Raw genomic sequence first — 20,576 nt, 5'->3', positions numbered from 1 at the left:
GTATATTGTTCCACCTTCTGGTCTCTTTGATGCATCAAGTCTACATTCAAATCTTCTGCATAAGACAGAATCAGCTGCTGCCTGAGTTCTCCTTTCACCAGCTTCCACAAAACTTCCATAACACCTTGGGCATATGTAATGTTCTTCTTTCCTCCTCCTCCTGTTTCTTGTTGCTCCGCCTTGCCTGACGGTGAGGAGGTGCAATCACAGACACACCTGTGTGGGAGAGAGAAGGTCTCACTCTTTGTTCGTCTGAAGAAAGAAGCAGAGAAGTGGCTCTGTCTCATGCCTGACCAGGTAACACAGCTTCAAATGATAACTATTCACACAGCTCCTGCTATTTAAAGAGCTTATCTCATATTTGCAGAGCAGGTAACCACATAAACCATCCAGCTGAGGGTGATTGGATGACCATGAGGATGAGGCACAAGTTGTCTCGATTAAAGTTCACCTATGGACTGATGACTGGATTTCTCTGCCTTCGCTTTCTGTTGGACCTGAACATTTCACAAGAACAGGTCCTAAATCTTTTGAGGGATGTGGAGCATAATGTCAGTCAGGGAGCAGAAAGTCAACACCATCATTATACGGGTAGGATTTGTTTTACTTTTTTGAATGAATGTTTTTCAAAAATTGCCATACATGTTATTGTGTAATGTACATGTTGTGTTTAGAATCCTATTCAAAACTATCATATTCAATTTTGGTACATTGAATATGGACATAGGATTTAAAGTGACTCAATTTAATGCCATTTTCCCGAATTCACTTCTGGTTGTCAGTATAAGTTAAGACTAAGAATTGCCAGTTATAAGAACTGTAGACTGTATAGACCCACTGGCTGCAAAAGTGTGAGTCTGAATCATTTTTCACTTTGTTCTCCTGATAGAGGCTCTTTTACTGTGAAAACATCAAAGACAGTCGAGAAGCCTCATTACAAAGCAGAGGGTATTATCTAAATTAAAAGTGAACTTTTTTTAAGGCTAAGAAAAATCACTTCTAAAACTGCATCTATTTCAAAAAGTCTGCTCAAATAATGTCCCAAGGGCTGTGATTGTGAGTGGGAAAGCAGGTAAAGGATTTGTTTGTTGTGGCACTATCAGCAACTAGTGTTTGAAAAGGTATTCGGATCCTTTCGGTAAAGGCAACCCATTACAAGTGAAAGTTTGGCATTCAAATGTTTACTTGCAAAATAAGGTCAGAAGTAAATTATCAGCAAGTATCAAAAGTAATTGTACTTCCTTGTACATACTTTCTGTGTCGTGATGGAAAGTATGTACAAGGAAGTACAATTAATTTTGAAGCAACACATTGCATCATCCTGATGATATACAGCGAAAGTGGCAAGTAAAGCTATTTGTCACGGAGGCAGAATTTGACCGGCAGCAGCACAGCACAACATAAGAAAACAATGACAGACAGTAACATTTACGATTGCTTGATTTACAATTTATACATATTAGACTTTGCGTTACCTGAGTTACCATCAGACTGTACAACAGCTCCCACTGATGGCAGGAGGCACAATAGACAATGGATTAATCTCTTTGCACAACTTCCTGGACTCTCTGTCATTGCCATGTCTGACTACCTCTGCTACATGCTCTGACTTTCATTCATTCATTCATTTCATTCATCTGTTTGAGACCTAATTTAATTGCACACAGCCCTTAATCCCAATTTATCCCAATCTCCTACTATCACTTTATATTTTTGATATAGTTTATAGTTGTATACATTTTTTTTATTTCTACAGCTACTTTCTAGTTTTTTTTATATCGTTTTTGTATAGACTATCAGCACGGGATAACTTCCATGCATATTTTCAATTTTTTTTTAACTTTAATATTCAATATTAAATATTCCTGCACATTTTTAATTCCTCTGTATATATTTAAATCCTATGCAGATGTTTGATTTCTATGTAAAATTAAAATTTTGCTTCAATTGTTTAATTTAATTAAATTTCCTTAATTCCTCTGTACACAATTAAATTTACAGTCATCTCAGGCCAATTTCAACGTATGGTTATTGTGTTATAAGTTAACTCTAATGTTTAGTCAAGTCTAATGTAGGTTCAATGTATGTTGCTATGGGGTGCAGTTTGTAAAGCAGCTCACGCTGAAAATATCAGCAACATTTTGTCACATTTCGCTTCAAACCATGTTTAAAAAACTGGTGTGAATTTTTGAGTCACTTTTTTGCACATTTACAACTTATTTGTCAACTTAGAGATATTTTAAATATTTAAATCTGAATGTTAAATGTTACACTTAAATGTTAAATCTAAATGTTAAATCTAAATCTAAATGTTAAATCTGAATCTAAATCTAAATATTAAATCTAAATGTTTCGGGTGAAACTAAATATTTAACTAATATGCAAATTCAAATGCCGGTAACAGGAAGTACCAAAAGAAAAGCTCGAGGAGGTCAGAGTGTGTTTAAATATGTTTTCCAAATCACGTAGCCTTGACAAGAATCCAATACTACGTGATTTGGAAAACGTACTTACTTAGGTGGCCTGTAGCAGCCCTGTGGCTGTTGCCGTCGCTGCGGAAAAATTTTGGATTGCTGCCAGAACGGCTCTGCCGATATTCTCTGCTAACGCCGATTCATTCATCGACATGTTTGCAAAGCGACCATGGCCGACAGGAGAGTGTACCGGGTGGAGGCGGGCGAACATGACAGATCAGTCAAAGTGCGCCCCCTTGTGGCTGGCTATAGTGGCTACAGGTCATAAGTCCCGCATTCTTCATAAAAGTGACACTAAAAACTCAAAGTACTCTTCAAATAAAGTTTCTCCAAACGTGTTTGTTATTTTATGTAGTTATTAACACGATATTCCATGTCCAAGAGTCCATTTCCCCGGATAAGATGGGTTTTTTTCGTTATTTGCCACTATAAACACACTCTGACCTCCTCAAGCTTTTATTTTGGTACTTCCTGTTACCGGCATTTGAATTTGCATATTAGTTAAATATTTAGTTTCACCCGAAAACATTTAGATTCAACATTTAGATTTAGATTTAAATTTAACATTTAGATTTAGCATTTAGATTTAACATTTAAGTGTAACATTTGGATTTAAATATTTAAAATATCTCTAAGTTGACAAATATTGTTGTAAATGTGCAAAAAAGTGACTCTCAAAAATTCACACCAGTTTTTTAAACATGATTTGAAGCTAAATGTGACAAAATGTTGCTGTTATTTTCAGCGTGAGCTGCTTTACAAACAGCACCCCATATGTTACTGCCACTGGATGCTTGAATTTCCTTCGGGATCAATAAAGTATCTATCTATCTATCTATCTGCTGAGTGTTGATAGTTATGTTGGAACATAATAGTGATTTAGTCAAGGCACAGGTGTGGCTCCATAGAGGCCACTAGCACCACCACCCTGTCAATACATCTGAATGTTACAAATAAAGCTGCAAAACAAGCCCCCGAGAGAGTACTGTGTGTAGCATTGGGACAGAGGATGCAGTTTATATGATAAAGAGGAAACTTTGCACATTGGGTCTCACTAATTGATTATTGGAGGTATTGTTACTATGAATAGAAAACTGTAATACATGAAGTGACTATGTAGATATTTCATGCATATTCAGTTAAACTTTTAATTTAACAGCCAGTGACATTTGTGACTTCTGTGAATTTTGAGCTTGTTATACCTTCCAGGTGAGAACAACACCTTAGGAGCAAATCCAGCTGACACAACACGCATCTTATGTTGGATCATGACGGGACCCAAGTACATGGAATCCCGAACCAAGCACATCAAAGAAACGTGGGCAAAGCGCTGCAACAAAGTGCTGTACATGAGCTCGGTCAAGACAGACTTCCCCACTGTGGGGCTAAACGTGAGTGAGGGAAGGGAAAACTTGTACTGGAAGACCATTCGAGCTTTTCAGTACATCCATCAGCACCACATGGAAGAAGCAGACTGGTTCCTGAAAGCAGATGATGACACATTTATGGTAGTAGAGAATCTGCGCTACACGTTGTCCAAATATGATACAGAGAAGCCATTGTACTTTGGCAGAAGATTTGCCCCTTTTATTAGTCAAGGCTACATGGCTGGAGGAGCAGGTTATGTCCTTAGTAAGGAAGCACTGAGAAGATTTATCAAAGGTTTCAGCTCTGGGAAATGTACCCACTTCTCCAGCATCGAGGACATGGCTTTGGGACAGTGTATGGAGACCATGAAGGTGGAACCTGTAGACACCAGAGATGTGAAGGGAAGACAAACATTTCATGCTTACCCACCAGAAATGCACCTGGTCAGACAATACCCGAGACCACGACCTTGGTATTTGCTTTATGAATACTACACTCCATTCGAGGTAAGCAAAGTTGTACACATAAACAAACCTAAGAATCTGGGTTTGGGCTGATCTCAATAAATTTCATGAAATTAACTGAAACCAACACATTCCCTAAATACTTATATTGGTCCATTCCACACCACACAATTTTTGTCTCATGTCTTTGAAAGAGTTTGCCTTTCAGAGTTATCTTAAATGTAGGCATACACAATGTACACATAAGGAAGTAAGAATTTGGTGGTTAGAGGTCAAAGGTCAAAGTCATGGTGACCTCTTTTTTTTTTTAAAGTGATATACCAGGAACACCCACAGTTCTTGAATAGAATTTGGAGGTGAAAGGTCAAGGTTACTGTGACCCAACACAACTCTATTTTTTATTGCCTCATGATTGTGTTATCTTAAGGATGCCTTGAGAAAAATCCTTTTGAATTTGGCACAAATGTTTACTTTGACTCACAGATCAACTAATCACATTTGAATGAAGGTTAAGGTCACTGTGGCCTCACAAATATGTTTTTGGCCCTTTGAACTTGATATCTCTAGTCTGCCTTTAGGGAATTCCTTTCATGGTGGCAAAGGTCATGGTGTATTCGTGAAATTATGAAGGCTGACACTTGTTGTGGAGGCGTAATACTGCAGTCTGGCATTTCTAATTTAATATGCTATAATAAGTTACGTAGAGCCATGTAGTAGTGATGGGTAAATGGCAGTAACCTGTACTGTAAAGTGCTGGAGTGGTCAGCAAGAATATAAAAGCGCTATATAAATACAGACCATTAGACCATTTTAGTGTTGATCACATTATTAGCTGACTTTGGTGAAAAATGTGTTTAAGAAATTGCTTTTCATATTCAACTGCAACTGAAATAATCATGCATAATGCTATTATCTTTATACTTCCAATAAGTTTTTTTAAGTGTGACAATTTGACATGGAACCCTTGGTATAGTTTATGTTGAATGATGAGTTGAAATATTGTGCATCATACAGTTAAAACATATTACAAACACAGCAGTCACATCAACCGCACCTCAGAAAAAGATTCTAGATGTCAGCCAGAGTTTCCAGGTCCGCATAATCCACAACATTGGGTTGCTTTTTTTTAAGGGAAGTCACTTGGAAATTTTTTTAGAGCTTATTTTAAAAACTTGGGTTGCTTGTTATTAGTATCTAACAAGTAAGTCAATTTTTTGATATGCATGACTTCTTTTTTCCCCCATGCATTGATTAACACTGTTTGCTATAAGCCTGACAAATAATATCAAAGCTGCAGGGTGATCACCCTGCTATAAATCCCCAAGTGGGTCTATCCCACCCATTTATTGTCCTCATGGGAGAAAAACTGATGACACGTTAATCATGTTGTGGCCCTCAAAGTCAGCCTCTCTCACGGTCACAGCGCGTTGGACCTGCCATCGTCAGTGTGTTGAGTACGTAAACAAAATACAACAAAGATTGGAAGAAGGAACAAGAACTTAAAGACCGTATACGATCAATTGGTGGGGATGAAAGTAAAGCTCTGTGTAGGTACTGTAAAGCAGTAGTACACACAAAATCATAGTTTGACCTTTCACCCCATTAGTTTGTAGTATCTTAATATTTATATATAAATATTGGGCTTGTTTTTTAAGCTGCAGTTGCTTATATGTCTATTAAAAGGCCCTATGATGATGTTGACCAAGCTAGAAGCTTGACAAGCAGAGAAGTAGAGTATTGATATGTCTTCTGTCTGTCTTTTTAAATGTTTTTAATTGCTAATGTTTTTCCTTCTCGCTCTTTCTCCAGGGTCCAGGCTGCTGCTCAGATTTAGCTGTGTCCTTTCATTACATTAGTGCTGTCCAGCTGTATGTTTTGGACTACCTGACATACCATCTGCGGCCATATGGATACAAATATAGATTCAATCTTGATAAAAACACTGATCTCAACAAAACTCAATCTACATGAAATGTGGATGTGTGTATGATAACCTATGCAATCGGACAAGCGGTTTAGTTTGTTAGATTTCCGAGCAAAGCTTAATTTATTTACCATAACTTTACTATGACCATATTTTTATAGCTTTTTATGGTTAAGACCTGTGGATACTCAACATGTCTTCCTGCCAAGGTCTGATGTTAATTGTGAAAACTGCTTATAATGTTTGGAAGTGTGAGTGGGTCTATTTTATTAAATTGAAATGAAGAAATATAATTAATAATCAGATTTTAAAATGTTATATAAAGGTGCATTTCTCTTATTAAATCTATGTATATTAGTTCAAGCAACTGGATTATTACACAACCTGCGTAAGTAGGACTCACTCTTCACAACTGTTCTTATTGTCACAGATATAGGACTAAGTACTTACTTCAAGCTTGTCTAATGTACTGAGGTTTTCAAAGGTTTCAAAGGTTTTATTTGTGTTCTGCACAACAGTTACAGCGTACATGTTTGCAATGAAAATCTTAAATCCCAGGCACCTCAAGCAACTCAACATGTAATAGTGTCAGAAGATAATAAAATAAGAGTAACTAAAAATACCAATACACTAGTGCAAATAAACAAGAAAGTACAATGTCATTAACTAGTGCAAAAAATAAAAATTAAAAGGTGCCAATAAACATTACAATAAAACATTATAAGGTGCTAAGGTGAATATAAACATGTGCAGTCATGATTTAGCAGCAGTTATGGGGAGGTATGAACAGATAGGAATTATTGCACTCATTTATTTTGTGTAGCTTAGAAATATGATGAATTAGTGTGTTTTAGTGTGTTCCCCCAGTTTTAAGTTTTGGAAAAAAGTGTCTCCTTAATGAAAATGAGTAAATGTAACGTATAGCTTGATAGCAAGAAGAGTAAACCAATCCTGGAAAACTTAAAGGATTTGGTGGCAGATTATTTGCGAGTATTGTTTTGTGTTCAGCTTGTCTCTAGTAGCAGACTCTGAGTATTTCTGCCTACATTAACAAGTGTCTAGCATTGTTAAGTATACAGCTTCTATGGTAAAATAGATGAGTGTCCTGGGCTGTGATCTGCCTCTCCATCAGGTGCTACTTGTTTTGCCTTTGCTGGTTTAGTAGCAATTCGAGGTAGGCCTTTCAGGGCTTTGCAGTATAGCTGTTCAAGTCGGCCAAAACCTTGCACACTGAAGAGCCTGACCGGTAAAGTTTGGATTGGAACTTACCCCATGATTCCTCTACAAGGACCCAGGACATGTTTTTTACAGACTTGTCAAATCCCACAGTGGATTACCTTTGAATATCACCTCTTGGCGGCTGTGGCTGAGGGGTGGAGCAGTCGTCCTCCAACCAGAAGATCAGCAGTTCAATCCCCAGTCTTCCCCATCTGCATGCCCATGTGTTCTTGGGCAAGATGCTAAACCCCAAATTTCCACTCATTGAACAAAAAAGTGCTGCTAATATGGATTCATACACACCGTATGAATGTGTGAATGGATGAATGGCAAACAGTATTGTAAAGCACTTTGAGTGGTCATCAAGACTAGAAAAGCACTATATAAATACAAACCAAACCATATTTTGTATGTGTGCAGTCAACGATTATCATGCCTTGCCTCATTCCCTAATCGTTCTTAAAATGAAATTACCAGTTTTTTCCTATCTGCGATTTGTTCTTATGTAAGAACAAAATCTACGCACACTGAAGAGCACTCTTACGCACACTTGTCAACTGAAATGCTTGTGCATAATAATCAGTTATTGTGTTCTTTACTTTTAATTCTACAGTTGTACAGTAAGATTGAAATTACCATAGTATTTTATTTTTCAGTGCATATACATTTTTTTTTAAATGCATGATGTTGAAGAGAACACACACAGAATATTTGAACACTTTTTAAACACATGAACAAACTAACTGTATCCCATGTATTGTTTTTTTTGTTATTTTATGTCCAATACTGACATAACAAAATATGAAGTTTTACGCTTTGGGTCCGGTGTGGTGCTGTTCTTAGATTTTTGTTCAATTTTTCCTGCCTTCTTTAATGTTCTTTTCAGTTTTTCTGTTTGTGCACCATAGACTGTATAGTGTGCTTTTTTGGGTATTGGTGAGGTGTTTACCTATGCTAATTACGGAAAACTGCTTTCAATTAAAGAAGACATGGCATTCATCAACATAAGAACACAGATGCGAATAATTCTGCAGTTTATGAACAATTCATGAATCTGAATAAAATTAAGAAAATGTTGAAGAAGTTACTGGTGAAAATGATTGTTTTCTGGTTTCCATTTATCTGTCCCATTTTTGTGAGTACTATATCAAGATTTCAATCAATCAAATTTTAATTGTATAGCCCATTTTCACAAATCACAATTTGTGTCTTTGGGCTTTAACAAGCTGTGACATCCTCTGCTCTTAACCCTCAACAAGAGGAAGGAAAAACTACCAAAAGAACTTTTAACAGGAAAGAAATAATGTAGAAACCACAGAGAGAGCCACATGTGAGGGATCCCTCTCCCAGGATGGACAGAAGTGCAATAGATGCCGCATGTAATGGAGAATGTGAGAGAAATAAGAGTAATGACAGCATTGGTTAGAGTAAATAATTTGTAGCATGATGGAAGGTAAATCAAATGAGGAATTATTCAAATCAATCAATCAATCAATCAATCAAATGTATTTATATAGCACGATATCACAACAAACAGTTGTCTCAGGGTGCTGCACAAAAGTCCAAGATCTTAAGAAACACAAAATCCAACTTGTTCCACACCGAGCAAGCTTGAGCAACAGCGGGAAGGAAAAACTCCCAGGTGGAAGAAACCTCCGGCAGAACTGGGCTCGGTATGGACGGCCTCTGCCAGGACCGGTTCGGGGTGATGGAGAAAGAACAAGTTTTACAGGGGAACAAAAGGAAATAAAGGGTCACAGTGTCAGGTCAGGGGCTTGAATCCAGCCTGGGAATCTCCACATGGACGTTCGCATGGTCTTCAAAGGGTGCGTTGGTCCCCCGGGGCACTCCTGCTTCCCTCATGGTCCAATATGCACAGTAGTAGGACCCATGGCTCCAAAGGTGAGAGGTGCTGGTGGTTGCGTGACCCTCCATGTCAGCCCTGCAACAGACTTGAGTACTTGCCAGTACTTGATGTTTGTTTTAATTCATGTGTGTTGGAATTATACAAGGGAGCTAATTTACTGTGTTTTACATGCTTCTTTTTTAGAGGCACTATGGAGTCATTAGTCGTAATGAGTTTGCAGAGCTGTCGACAAGATGGTCAATTTCAGTGGAGCTAAGGTTTTTAAAGAATTTGTTGGTTACATCGCTGACAATACGGCGTTAGATGTTATTGGAATTATTTCCTTAAATTTAGCTACAGCACTATCAGGTAGACATCTAGAAAAGAGTTTTCCATTAATGGCATGTAGTCTGATAATGAGAAATCGAAGGTTATTAAGTTATAGTCTGATAGAATCTGATTATGTGGAAGTAGTATTAGATGTTCAATTTTGAAACCGTATGATATTACAAGGTCAAGTGTGTGGTTACAACAATGAGTAGGTTGGTGTACACACTGACTGAAACCAATCGAGTCTAATACTGAAATTAATGCATAAAAAAGGCTATCATTATTATTGTCTACATGAATAATAAAGTCACCGACAATAATAACTGTATCTGTTTTATCTGTTTAAGCTTGATTAAAAACTCAGGGAATTCCATTAAAATTTAGAATAAGTCCTAGGAGCACAGTAAACTACGGTGAAGGAGAAACCTTCAGGACTTAGGAAAGGAGACACACTGAGCAGAGAAAGTACCACTCCACTTACATTCAGTGGGCCTCATTCACCAATATCTTCTTAAGAATTGTATTAACTTCTTAAATTCTGTTTTCAAAACCTCCGCCAAGTTATGTTCTCACTTTGTGTGTCTGCCTGTCTGTTAGTTAGCTGGATCCCATCGAAACTACTAAGCACATTACCACTAAACTTGGTGGGAAGAGGGAAGGATGGTGTTGTACACAGCAATACAATGCCGCAATGGAGCAAAACACAGAGTTAGAGCTCTCTTGTGATAAAATGAGGAATTTAAACTTCTTTTCATTATGGAACTGTGGCGAACAGATTAGAATATGGCAGGCTGCTACACTCGAGATAATTAATTGGAAACACTGCTTTGATATGGCAAGATAGGACATCTACCTTAGCCTTATTTGTTTGTCTGTTAGTTTGCTGCATTGCATGAAAACTGCTGGATGGATTACCATGAAATCGCAGAATCCTTTTGCTTTATCGTTTACAGATCCAGGATCGCTGCCGAGGCCCCGTCATGGATCGTGATCATGGATCGTGAATGTTATGGTGGCTCATGATCCTGATGGTGGATCATGGATTTTGACCATGATGGTGGACCGTGGATCGTGGATCTTGGTGGATTGTGACCGTGACGGTGGACCGGGATCATGGATAGCGATCATGGTGGTGAATCTTGGATTGTGGTGGCAGCTGATCGATTATGAATACAACTACATTGGTTTCTTTTCGCACATTTTTGAATGTACAAATCTATTTTGGACTCTGTCTTTTCTCATCAATGTTATTTTAATGATGTGCTCTGCTACCCAGTATCTATTGCATTTCTGTCCAATCTGGAAGAGGGATCCCTCAAATGTTTCTCTGACTTTTCTATGTTTTTATTCCCCCTGTTAAAAGGTTTTATATTGGTAGTTTTTCCTGTTGAGTGTTAAGGACAGCATGTCACACCTTGTCAAGCCCTATGAGACAAACTTTGATTTGTGAATATGGTCTACACCCATAAAATGTTATCGTTTTTTACCGTTCTTTCATCATATACAACTCTAGGTGAAAAGTTAGTAACCTACATCTATCTCTACATGGCCTTGCAGTCTATATGAAATTATTGAGACATAGCGAGAGGCTACAGATCAGTGATACTAAAAGTTTTTTGTACTAAAAGTCTAATTTGTCTCAATGTTGCACTTGGAAACAGGTTCGTTGAAATGGACAAGTTGTAAGAATTTATATTATATTTATTGAAAAAGTTGTTTTATTAATATGTTCTGAGTTCACTATTCCTTCTGGTACTTTTACAGTGTTAAAAAATAGAAGAATATATTTTACAATCAAGTGTGTCTCTTCATACAACAGTCATCACATAATAGAGGTTAAATGATTTTGTTAAGATTAACTAAAAAGCTAAATAGCAATAAACATTGAAGTATCGTTACATCATAACAAAATACCATAAACAGGTGAAGAACAGGCTCCTAAATGAATCAAGGGGCCTAAAAGGCAACACTGCTTTGTGGACAGACCCACAATTACTGACCCACAAAAATAATAAGTAACAAAAGACATATCCCAGAATTTAATACCCTAAAATAAAATTACACCTGTAACAACAGTATATTGAGTAGACTACATATTTATATTGCTGGTGAAAGTGCCTTAAATTCTGGCTTTTTGGTTTGTTATCACAGAGAATTTGTCATGACATACTACAGTATTGAAACACATACTCAAACTGACAAGATGATGATAATGAGCTTGACTTGAACTCATCTGTTGTACTGAGACCATAAACCTTTTATTCTACCTTTCCTTTTCTTTAGCTGTCTCTGCCCTGTATTTGATTCCTACAGTGATGTAAAACCAGGTCATGACAATGGAGCCATATGTTCAGAGGTGCTGCTTGAACTCCAAAAGTGATGTAAATCTTTTCCTTTGGTTGATTTCATTCATTTTGTTTTTCATTTGAAAGATACAGCTCACCACTTTCTGTCAGAGTAACATGTTCAGACTGATATCAATTTCATATTTGTGCTGAAAATATGGAGACAGGGGAAAGCACCCTGGCTCTGTCCATAGGAAACAAAACCCACTGTTTAACACATTAAAGTCTAAACCCTACCCACTTTTTTAAGTGTGAACCCAACAATTCATTGTTTTATTAGAGGCGATGTTCCTGTGCTTAGCTAACGAATAATCCAGCAAGACCTGTTCCACCACAATACCAGTCTTGTTTTAGTAGAGGCAATGTTCCTGTGACTGGCTAACGAATAATCCAGCAAGACCTGTTTCACCACAACACCAGTCTTTGGTCGTAATCTAAGATTGTGTTTCATCAGGTCAGGGAATAGACTGAGATATATGTAACAACAGAGGAATCAATGGTAGAAGTTGATACGATAGATACATTTTCACCTGATACTACAAAATAAAGGCGTTGAAATCAGACAACAGAGGAAAACACAAAGGCTGGAAAAATGAGCTGCTATTTGCTGGTTTATATCAGTGATTCATTTTAAATAGACATCAGCCTCCTGAAGGATTTCATTTCTTTCCAACGGTCTGTCTAAATAATGTGGTATTGACACAATTAAAATGTTAATTATATAAATTAATACAGTATGACTATTGGGGCCATAAGTCAGAATTCTAACTATAAGTCATGCATGTACATGACAAAGTTGTAATACTATTAAGGTACTGACCAACTATTGTATTCTGCCAGATCATGTGTTTTTGTTATGGATGTGAATGATCTGGAGCCAAAAAACAAACAACTTTTTATAAAATTATGACACAATTGCACAATTGCACAATATGCACAAATTTAGTAGTACGCATTATGCTTCACCTCGTGTTTTGTGGTGATGCTGTTTAAAGGGTCAATTCACCCAAATTACAAATAGCACTGTTTTAACTGTAGTGGTATAAGTATTAGACCTATCAGAAATAAACGTGATAAAAACCTCTTATTATCAGACCATGGAAGCAACATTTATCGGAGTTGTTCACACATTTGGCAGTATGAGCTCTATTGAGGAATATGTAGGAATGAAACTATGATTACATGGGCTCCTGCTCTGATCTGCACAATCTGCAGAGGTTAAAAATGTCTTTAGGTGAATCAGTGTAATCTCATGAAGTTTCCTGGGGTCTGAATCACAAAGCAAGTTAAGTTGGTTATCCAACAGTTATCTTTAAATAAGGTTTTCCAGAATCATTAAGATGGCTTGTTTTAAACCAGGGTAGTTCTCCATTATAGCCTGTGCTGCAGAGCAGGTTAACTGACCAACTACTGACCAATCACACTACTGGGAGTCATTATTCTGATATGGACATGTGCACTAACTATATTAGGGTGCTGCATAATAAAGAGCAATACAGTTGTTCTGAATAAGGAAAAGGAACACTAACAGAACAGTAACTCTAACAGGCTAATAAATGATGGTTCTATCGTTGCTGAATGTTAATTATGTACGCTGTTAAGGTTGAATATGACAACCATATTCTTAAGAAACAAATTCCTCAAATTATTTATTTGTTAGGTTTTGCTTTTAATACTTTGATATTCCATATTCTCCTATCGCTACTTTGTTCGAGTGGCAGCATCATATTGTGTAACTTTCCTTGTATCATATTATAGTAACTATGTTGTGTGATGGCTTGTCATTAAGAATTATTTCCCTCATCCAGGATCAGACATCATTTTCAGTTGTGCTGTTTGAATGTAAACATGACTCCATTTTCTTGTGTAATCCTGTCACAAGTTCAGTGATTGTGTTTTGGGCTCCGAAAGTTTCCACAACATGGTTAAACATACAACTCAGTACTAAAGACACAGGGAGGTGGAGCTGCTGCAGCTGTTCTGTTCACGGGCTGCTCATGCTTCACCTTCTGTGTAGACACAGTGTGAATTGAAATTGCTTTGTGATACAGACCTCAGGGTTTGCCTGGAGGAGTACTAGACAACAGTGGAAAAAAAAGTGAAAGTGGCAATCAATTGAATTGTTTTTGGGATGCCATGTTGAGCCAGACTTTTTGATGGGCCTCTCAGCTTGTATTGGGTTTTTGTTTTCTTGGTTTACATCCTCAAAAGATATAACAACTCCAAAATGAATATAAAGCTAATGTTGTGTGCAGAAGTTCAGAACTAAATAGGAGCAGCTGCAGTGCCAATGTAGCCCGAGAGTCAACAAGGTGATCCAGCTCAGCTCCATCACTCTTCTCCTTCGACAGGGTGTGAGCACAGCAGCAGCAGCTGGTGGCCTGAGCTCCGTTCAAACAGTGGAGCCTGCATCATCAGTCCATTGTGTTCCTTAGTGACGCTGATGGAGCACATTAGCTTCGCACACACACCTTTTCTACAAACACAGTGTGTTACGTGTAGATGCAAGAATCCCTGCAGTTGGCCTCAGTCTCAAAGTTGTTTGTATTCCCCTCACAGCCTCCATACCAGAACTGGGCACAGGCGTTAGCCTCAGGGTCATAGTACCACTTGACTTCGTACTGCCGACAGGGACCTGGGTCCAGAGGCTGACTGCATCCTTCAACTGAAATGAAAGGAAGGGCACAATGACTGAGCCGTTTTGCTTGGATTGCCATTGTAACCTTTTTATAGTTAATTCAAGTCTATTATTTATAAAAATACATTGATACCAGTAAAGGTCCTATATTAAATTAAAATTACAGGTTGTGTTTGTGGACCCAATCACTTCCCCCACCCCTCCATCGGAATAGTGTTCAGTAGATAATGAATGAATTTTCATTTTCCCTTTGAACTCCACTTGAAGTAACACTGTGGACTTGCTTCACCACAGAGACGATTATTATTTTGTATATTATTATATTATTATCCTCCTAGTTCCTCCTAGTTCACACAAAATGGAAGTTAACAGGTCAAGAAGGTTTGCCACTGCTACATCACGTATGTGTGAATGGCAATGCTAGAGCCATAGATTGAACAAATTCTAGTGAAAACGCTGCTGAGAAAGTGAAACTGGTGAAACTAATTATTTGCATGCATCATAATTTAATGGGTTACATCCTGGCTTCATGGTATCATGGTACTCCGTGCAGTTATTTTTGCGTAATCCTACAAACTAAGAGAAACAAATATGCAGACACAATTCCTGGACCTGTCTGTTTATCTGGATATGCTTGTTTATCCTTAAATGGCCAATTGATGATTTTTTTGTGTGCACGCTTGTTATTAAGCCTTTTGTTACAAAGGGCTTCTTGTTTATTGTCCTAAATAATTAAAGGCAATTATTTGAGGAAGGAGGTGGCAAGAGTTAGCAAGATCAAAACAAACAAAAGTTTGTTGTTACAGATATGTAATACACACATCATGAGTGTCAAGATGATCAAATATTTGAGAAGCATTAAAGATCTGTGGAATGGCCACTGATGTTAATCAGTTTGAGGTCTGTTCATTTACCTGGAACTGATGCGTCTGTCAGGGGTGTAGGAGAAGGTCTGTTTGGAGCCTGTGTGCTCAATGCATCATGCAGCCATTCACTCGGTGACTTAGGGCCCTCTATTGAAGTCCCCCCAGCACCAGCAGGAGAGGCAAACGTGATGTCTGGAAGCCTGTTCCAGGGCTCCACCAACAGTTCTTTATCAACCAGGTTGTTGTCAGGCCACTGTGACTCAGGCGACTGTAGGGTTGGGGCTGTGACTGCTTTCACTGTTTGTTTCCGCTGGGAAGAAAAGGATGAGCTCAGATCAGACCAGACAAACCTAATCTTTATATTCTGAAAGTAAGAAGTGGCATGACATCCTCATGGTACACAGAGGATGGTTTGCAGACCCCTTCTCTTAAATCTGGAGTTAAAATCCAGCCAAATTTCAGCCTTGATAATTCAAAATAAGTGCTTTTTTAAATTTTAGCTCTTAAAATAAAGGCTAAGGTCCGGACTACTGGCATGTCATGATGACAATGTTAATATGGAGTACACCATGTTTTAAGTGTTAGTATGTTAGCATTTGCTAATTAGCACTGAACACAAAGTACAGCTGGGGATGTAGGTTTGTACTTCATGTAATAAAAAGAAAATATATATACTAATAAGATTAATCATGGTAGATTTATCACATTTCACATTTCACAAGTGGAAAATCTGATAGAAACTTTGTGGCACATCACTCCAAACTAGAAATGTTAACCTCATGGTGGCACGAGAGGAAAAGTCATTGGGTTTTAATGCTTTTAGGGCCATGGGTGTATTTAGTCTCAACAGTTGTGTAACAGTTTTAGTTTTTGAATACTATAATAATAATGATGATGCTTACAGCTATCGCAAGCTGTCAAGATACTTGTGAGTTCTCGTGAGACGAGATCAGCGAGTTGTCACGCGCCCCTTGGACAAGAGCATAGATGCCAGTGAATTTGCACTATTGGGTGAACTTTCCCTTTCAGCTAACAAACTCCCACAGACCTGTTGGTCTCCAAGTTGAAGAAGTGGTAAATGGTCTGTATTTATAAAGCGCTTTTGTAGTCTTGATGACCACTCAAAGCGCTTAATGACAGCAACAAGACAGATGCAGGTGCCCAGTTCTGGTTGCAGCTGGACCATCTTCAGTGAAAGTCTTGCTGGTCATAGTGAGTCCCTGTGTAGCTGCGTCTGGTAAATGTGAGGTTGTGTTTCCTGAAAGTGAGCCTGTGTTTTGTAACCAGCAAAAGACTGAGGTTTACCATTTTTTCCACAAGAGATAAAAGCAACATTACTTGTATATTTTCTTCCTCTGAGAACTCTTTGAAATGGGTATCTTCTGGAATGTCAGGGTTGATTTCCACGACTGGAAAAACAGAGTTTGGTAGAAAGGCCATTGTGTCATCCTGCTCACAAATCCGACTTAGAATAATGCTTTCCAGAGCTGTGTGGAAATAAACAAAGGTACAACAGTATAAAAAATATTGTTTGAGGCTGTACTCATCACATAAGATGACAGAGAAAATAATTATAATAGGTGAATAATATACCAAAATAGAAGGGCAGTCAGTCAAGACAAAACTCTACCTTTGCCAAGGCTCAACAGTCCCCTTGTGAAACCACATTTAAACTCACAAGATCTGGAATTTCATTTAGATCTGCACCAGATTCCACACGCACATAGACATTAGTTCCCTAAACATGTTGAATTTGTTTTATTACTTTTATTATACTTTATTATTATTATTTTATGTAGAATTTAGTGACATCCAGTGGTGAAGTTGCATGTTGCAACTGAATACCGCTCACCTCATCCTCCCCTTCCAAACATGAAAGAGAACCTGTGGTAACCTAGACTTCAGTTGTCATAAAAAATCAAAAGGTGTTTAGTTTGTAGAGTTTGAACAACTGTTAAAAACATGCCGGCCTCCATCGAGAGGACCCCCTTGATGTAAATATAAAGTACTTAAATATAAAAGCCGCATTCTAGGGTAAAGAAAACAACAATTCATACAATTTAGATGAAATGAACTAGTGAAAACATCATAAATACATTCAATTTCAGCCAGTAGATCCCTTTCACCTAAATCTTACACACTGGACCTTTAAGTAAAAACACCATATCTTGCAAATTTAAACAAAGTGCAAAAAAAAACCTGACCTATACTTTCCAACAAGTTTCATAGTAATATTTCTAGTCCAATCCTGCTACCGGATAACATAACCTCCTTAACAGAGACAACTAACAAACATAGAAACACAAAAATCCAGTGTTTTACTTGTTTGAAAAGTTGTCAGTAGCAACATCTAAAGTGATCAGTGTGATAACATGTTGTCAAACTAGTGTGAGATAGACCTATTTCGTCTCTCAATCAGAAGTGATTAGTAGGGGGATAAATAGGGGAATACCATCCTCTTCAAACCAAAATGACCAAAAATGTATCCCCCTGATAACCTGTCAATCCAACATCCCCTCTCAGCCATTGCACAATTCTCTATGTAAGAATGCTATGTGTGCAGATAGAAATTTTGTGCATGCAGGTGAGCATCCTTTAATTAGAGCTGCTGACTAAATCATGGGTTCTGCAGTTCTGCACTTGTTTAAACCGAATAGCATCAAACAGGAGGATGGCTCTCCTTGCCTCTCCTGCTCTTTCCCTTTCTTATTCTGTCTCTCTCTCCCACATAAAGACACTGATCATCTGCCACAGTCAGACTGACCATCAGCAACCTGCAACAGTGGCTGTTAAAACATCCGTAATGATTTTTACCGTTCTCTGCAGGCAGGATTCAGCATGAACTCACACACACACATACACAAACGGGTGAAAACTGTAACATGTATGCAAAATATTTTCCTGTTTTAAAATCAATCAATGCACAGCAGTAATCTCTAACTGAGTAACATATCACAACTAATATAAAGTTGTTTAAGGCTGTTCCGTAAGGGCCACTTCTCTCCACACCAATGTTTTAGGAGGTAGAGCAAGTTGTCCACTAGGTCTGTGGTTCAATTCCGAACCTGAGGTTTTGAGTTTGACTCCCAGAATGCAGACTTATTTCTGGTGTAGTTGTTTGTCTGATCTCCCACAATATGTCTTATTGAGAAGATTTAGTACTTAATACTTACTTCAAGCACTCATAATATGAGGTGAAGCTTTGTGTTGTCCCCTAGCTGTGACTAAATGCTTTAAATTGAGGCTGACACCTAAAATATTTTTCTGCACTGAAACATGAACCTGTCAGCCATCTCACATGGAAGAGATGATGTTAATTAAGAATTTGTGTTTTGACACTGAAAGTGTTTACTTACTGTGAAGACTCCTGAAGTCATCTATAAAGTAGACATGCATCTCATCAGGATCAGAGGCAATAACATTCATCTCAGCCTGGAAATCTTCATACAGAGGATCAGTCTTGCTCATGACTCCCACAACAAACATCTCAATTCCCTCATAGTGGGCCTCTATGGCTGTTTCCTCAAACTGCATGATGTCGCGGTGGTCAGCCAGCCCGTCAGTTATAACAACAGCCACTTTCCTCACACCAGGTCGCGAGGCCCGGAATAGCTGGTTGGCTCGGTGGATGGCGCTGCCAGTAAAGGTGCCCTCACCCAGGTAGGGCATCCTCCTGACGGCGGCCTTGATGTCTTCTTTACTGTTCTGCTGCTGCAGACTGGCCACCACCATGTCCACGTGGCTGTAGAGCACTACGCCTATCTGGCTAGCCTCAGTGCTCACCGACAACGGGTCAATAAGAGCATTCACAAAGTCCTTCACCAGCTCAAAGTTTTCTGGTCCCACGCTCTCCGAGCTGTCGATCACAAACACCAGCTCCAGAGGCCTCTCTCTGCACTTCAGACCACAGCCTGGACAACAAACAGAACAGATACAAGCACATTACAAAGCCATGCAATATGCACCACTATATCTCTATACAGCTTATAATAGTACCTAGTGGATATAGATAGGGGAGAACAGGGTAAGATGATCCACTTTTTACATTTGATGATTTTACTGCAAAACAGAAGTGTATTTGTTTTTAAATAATAATTACTATTTATATACCTCAGGTTGTTGTGTACCCATGGAATTTAAAACAAGTTATCTATTTATTGCAGAACAATGACCCAAGGTGGGGGTAAAATGTTCAGAGTGATGGGGTAAATTGGGCCCTCTATGGGTAAATAATGGGTAAATAGTGCCACCATTAGAAACTGATCTAAAAAATGAGACAAAATCCATGCCATCAATTTAACAAAGGCAAAAATGTCTGCATGTGATGAATGCAGTGAACAATGACTGTCCATTGGCTAAATTTACCTCCACATCTCTAGCTAGTTTTACCCCACAACCACCATTTTGACCAAACTGTTTCACACAGTAGCTCAAATCAACAGTTATGCTACGTTTATTTTCTTGTTTTGTAGCTCACAATTACTTAAAATAACATGTAATAATGTCAAAAACATTTTTAATGAAGATACAAGACTGATAACTTTAGTAACATGATGAATTCACTTTACATGACAAAAAAGTGTTTTTTTGCTTTGGTTTGCTTTCCACTCTCCATGTGCTTGGGTCAAAGTTGGAATGTGACTTTGTGGTCACATGACTCCTCTTTTCTGGTTACCTAGATACAGGAGGTGGCTCATCTTACCCACTGGCTTGACTTACCCTGTTCTCCCCTACACAACAAATATTGCCAATAACCCGTATTCAAAAGTCTTTTTTAATCATTTATATTCATTTATATCATAAGATGATTATAATCATATATACAGTATGCTAAGCAAAACAAAAGCTTACTAATGATTAAGAAGTAAACTGCTGCAAAACTTGATAAAATGTGTGATTTACCACAGATTTCTCTTATTATTCTGATGACCTCTTCTCTCTGTGTATTTAAAAAAGGAGATGAAAAAAATTGGTATTCAATTTTAATGTTAAAATATTCAACTCAGTGTCATTTGTGTCAGTCGCTGTACTCACTGTCAGTCCTGGTTCACCCTTTTCTCCAGGTCTCCCCTGTAATTAGACTCGGATTAGGAAGTATAATGA

At 38.1% G+C, this 20,576-nt stretch overlaps 2 protein-coding genes across 4 annotated transcripts in view; one reads left to right on the top strand and one right to left on the bottom strand.

Annotated features, from left to right (window-relative positions):
• The first annotated feature begins 159 nt into the window (after window positions 1-159).
• c1galt1a (core 1 synthase, glycoprotein-N-acetylgalactosamine 3-beta-galactosyltransferase 1a) lies at window positions 160-6,587 on the top strand. Of its 2 annotated transcripts, none has more exons than XM_069516400.1 (4): window positions 160-297; window positions 368-591; window positions 3,684-4,348; window positions 6,116-6,587. In XM_069516400.1, exons 2-4 carry the CDS (start codon window positions 408-410, stop codon window positions 6,275-6,277), a joined length of 1,011 nt encoding a protein of 336 aa, XP_069372501.1. In that variant the 5' UTR covers window positions 160-297; window positions 368-407; the 3' UTR covers window positions 6,278-6,587. The 2 variants fall into 2 exon arrangements, with proteins under 2 accessions (XP_069372501.1, XP_069372502.1); XM_069516401.1 differs by having other exon boundaries at window positions 163-297; window positions 373-591.
• Window positions 6,588-8,205: 1,618 nt separating this feature from the next.
• col28a1a (collagen, type XXVIII, alpha 1a) overlaps window positions 8,206-20,576 on the bottom strand; it is a 29,030-nt gene continuing 16,659 nt past the window's right edge. Inside the window, exons 30-36 of one of the 2 annotated variants that reach the window (XR_011239572.1) lie at window positions 20,508-20,543; window positions 20,376-20,412; window positions 18,830-19,384; window positions 16,812-16,960; window positions 15,522-15,783; window positions 12,370-14,634; window positions 8,206-12,292 (exon numbers count right to left, since the gene is read on the bottom strand). Coding sequence is in view for 1 of the 2 variants with exons in the window: in XM_020090445.2 (XP_019946004.2) it covers window positions 14,462-14,634; window positions 15,522-15,783; window positions 16,812-16,960; window positions 18,830-19,384; window positions 20,376-20,412; window positions 20,508-20,543 (1,212 nt within the window). In the remaining variant the exon portion in view is untranslated. Of the gene's footprint in view, window positions 14,635-15,521; window positions 15,784-16,811; window positions 16,961-18,829; window positions 19,385-20,375; window positions 20,413-20,507; window positions 20,544-20,576 lie in introns of both variants that reach the window. The other variant, XM_020090445.2, reaches the window with a different exon arrangement.

This window comes from Paralichthys olivaceus, chromosome 20 (genome assembly GCF_024713975.1).
Source record: "Paralichthys olivaceus isolate ysfri-2021 chromosome 20, ASM2471397v2, whole genome shotgun sequence".
Lineage (NCBI taxonomy): Eukaryota > Metazoa > Chordata > Actinopteri > Pleuronectiformes > Paralichthyidae > Paralichthys > Paralichthys olivaceus.
Note: the sequence above shows the minus strand (reverse complement) of the source record. Positions and strands in the feature narration are given on the sequence as shown.

Bases quoted from the DNA above. Each gene is read 5' to 3' on its own strand.
- c1galt1a (XM_069516400.1), top strand. From the start codon at position 408: ATGACCATGAGGATGAGGCACAAGTTGTCTCGATTAAAGTTCACCTAT. The intron at 592-3,683 runs GTAGGATTTGTT...TATACCTTCCAG, and splicing joins TCAACACCATCATTATACGG to GTGAGAACAACACCTTAGGA. The intron at 4,349-6,115 runs GTAAGCAAAGTT...CTCTTTCTCCAG, and splicing joins AATACTACACTCCATTCGAG to GGTCCAGGCTGCTGCTCAGA.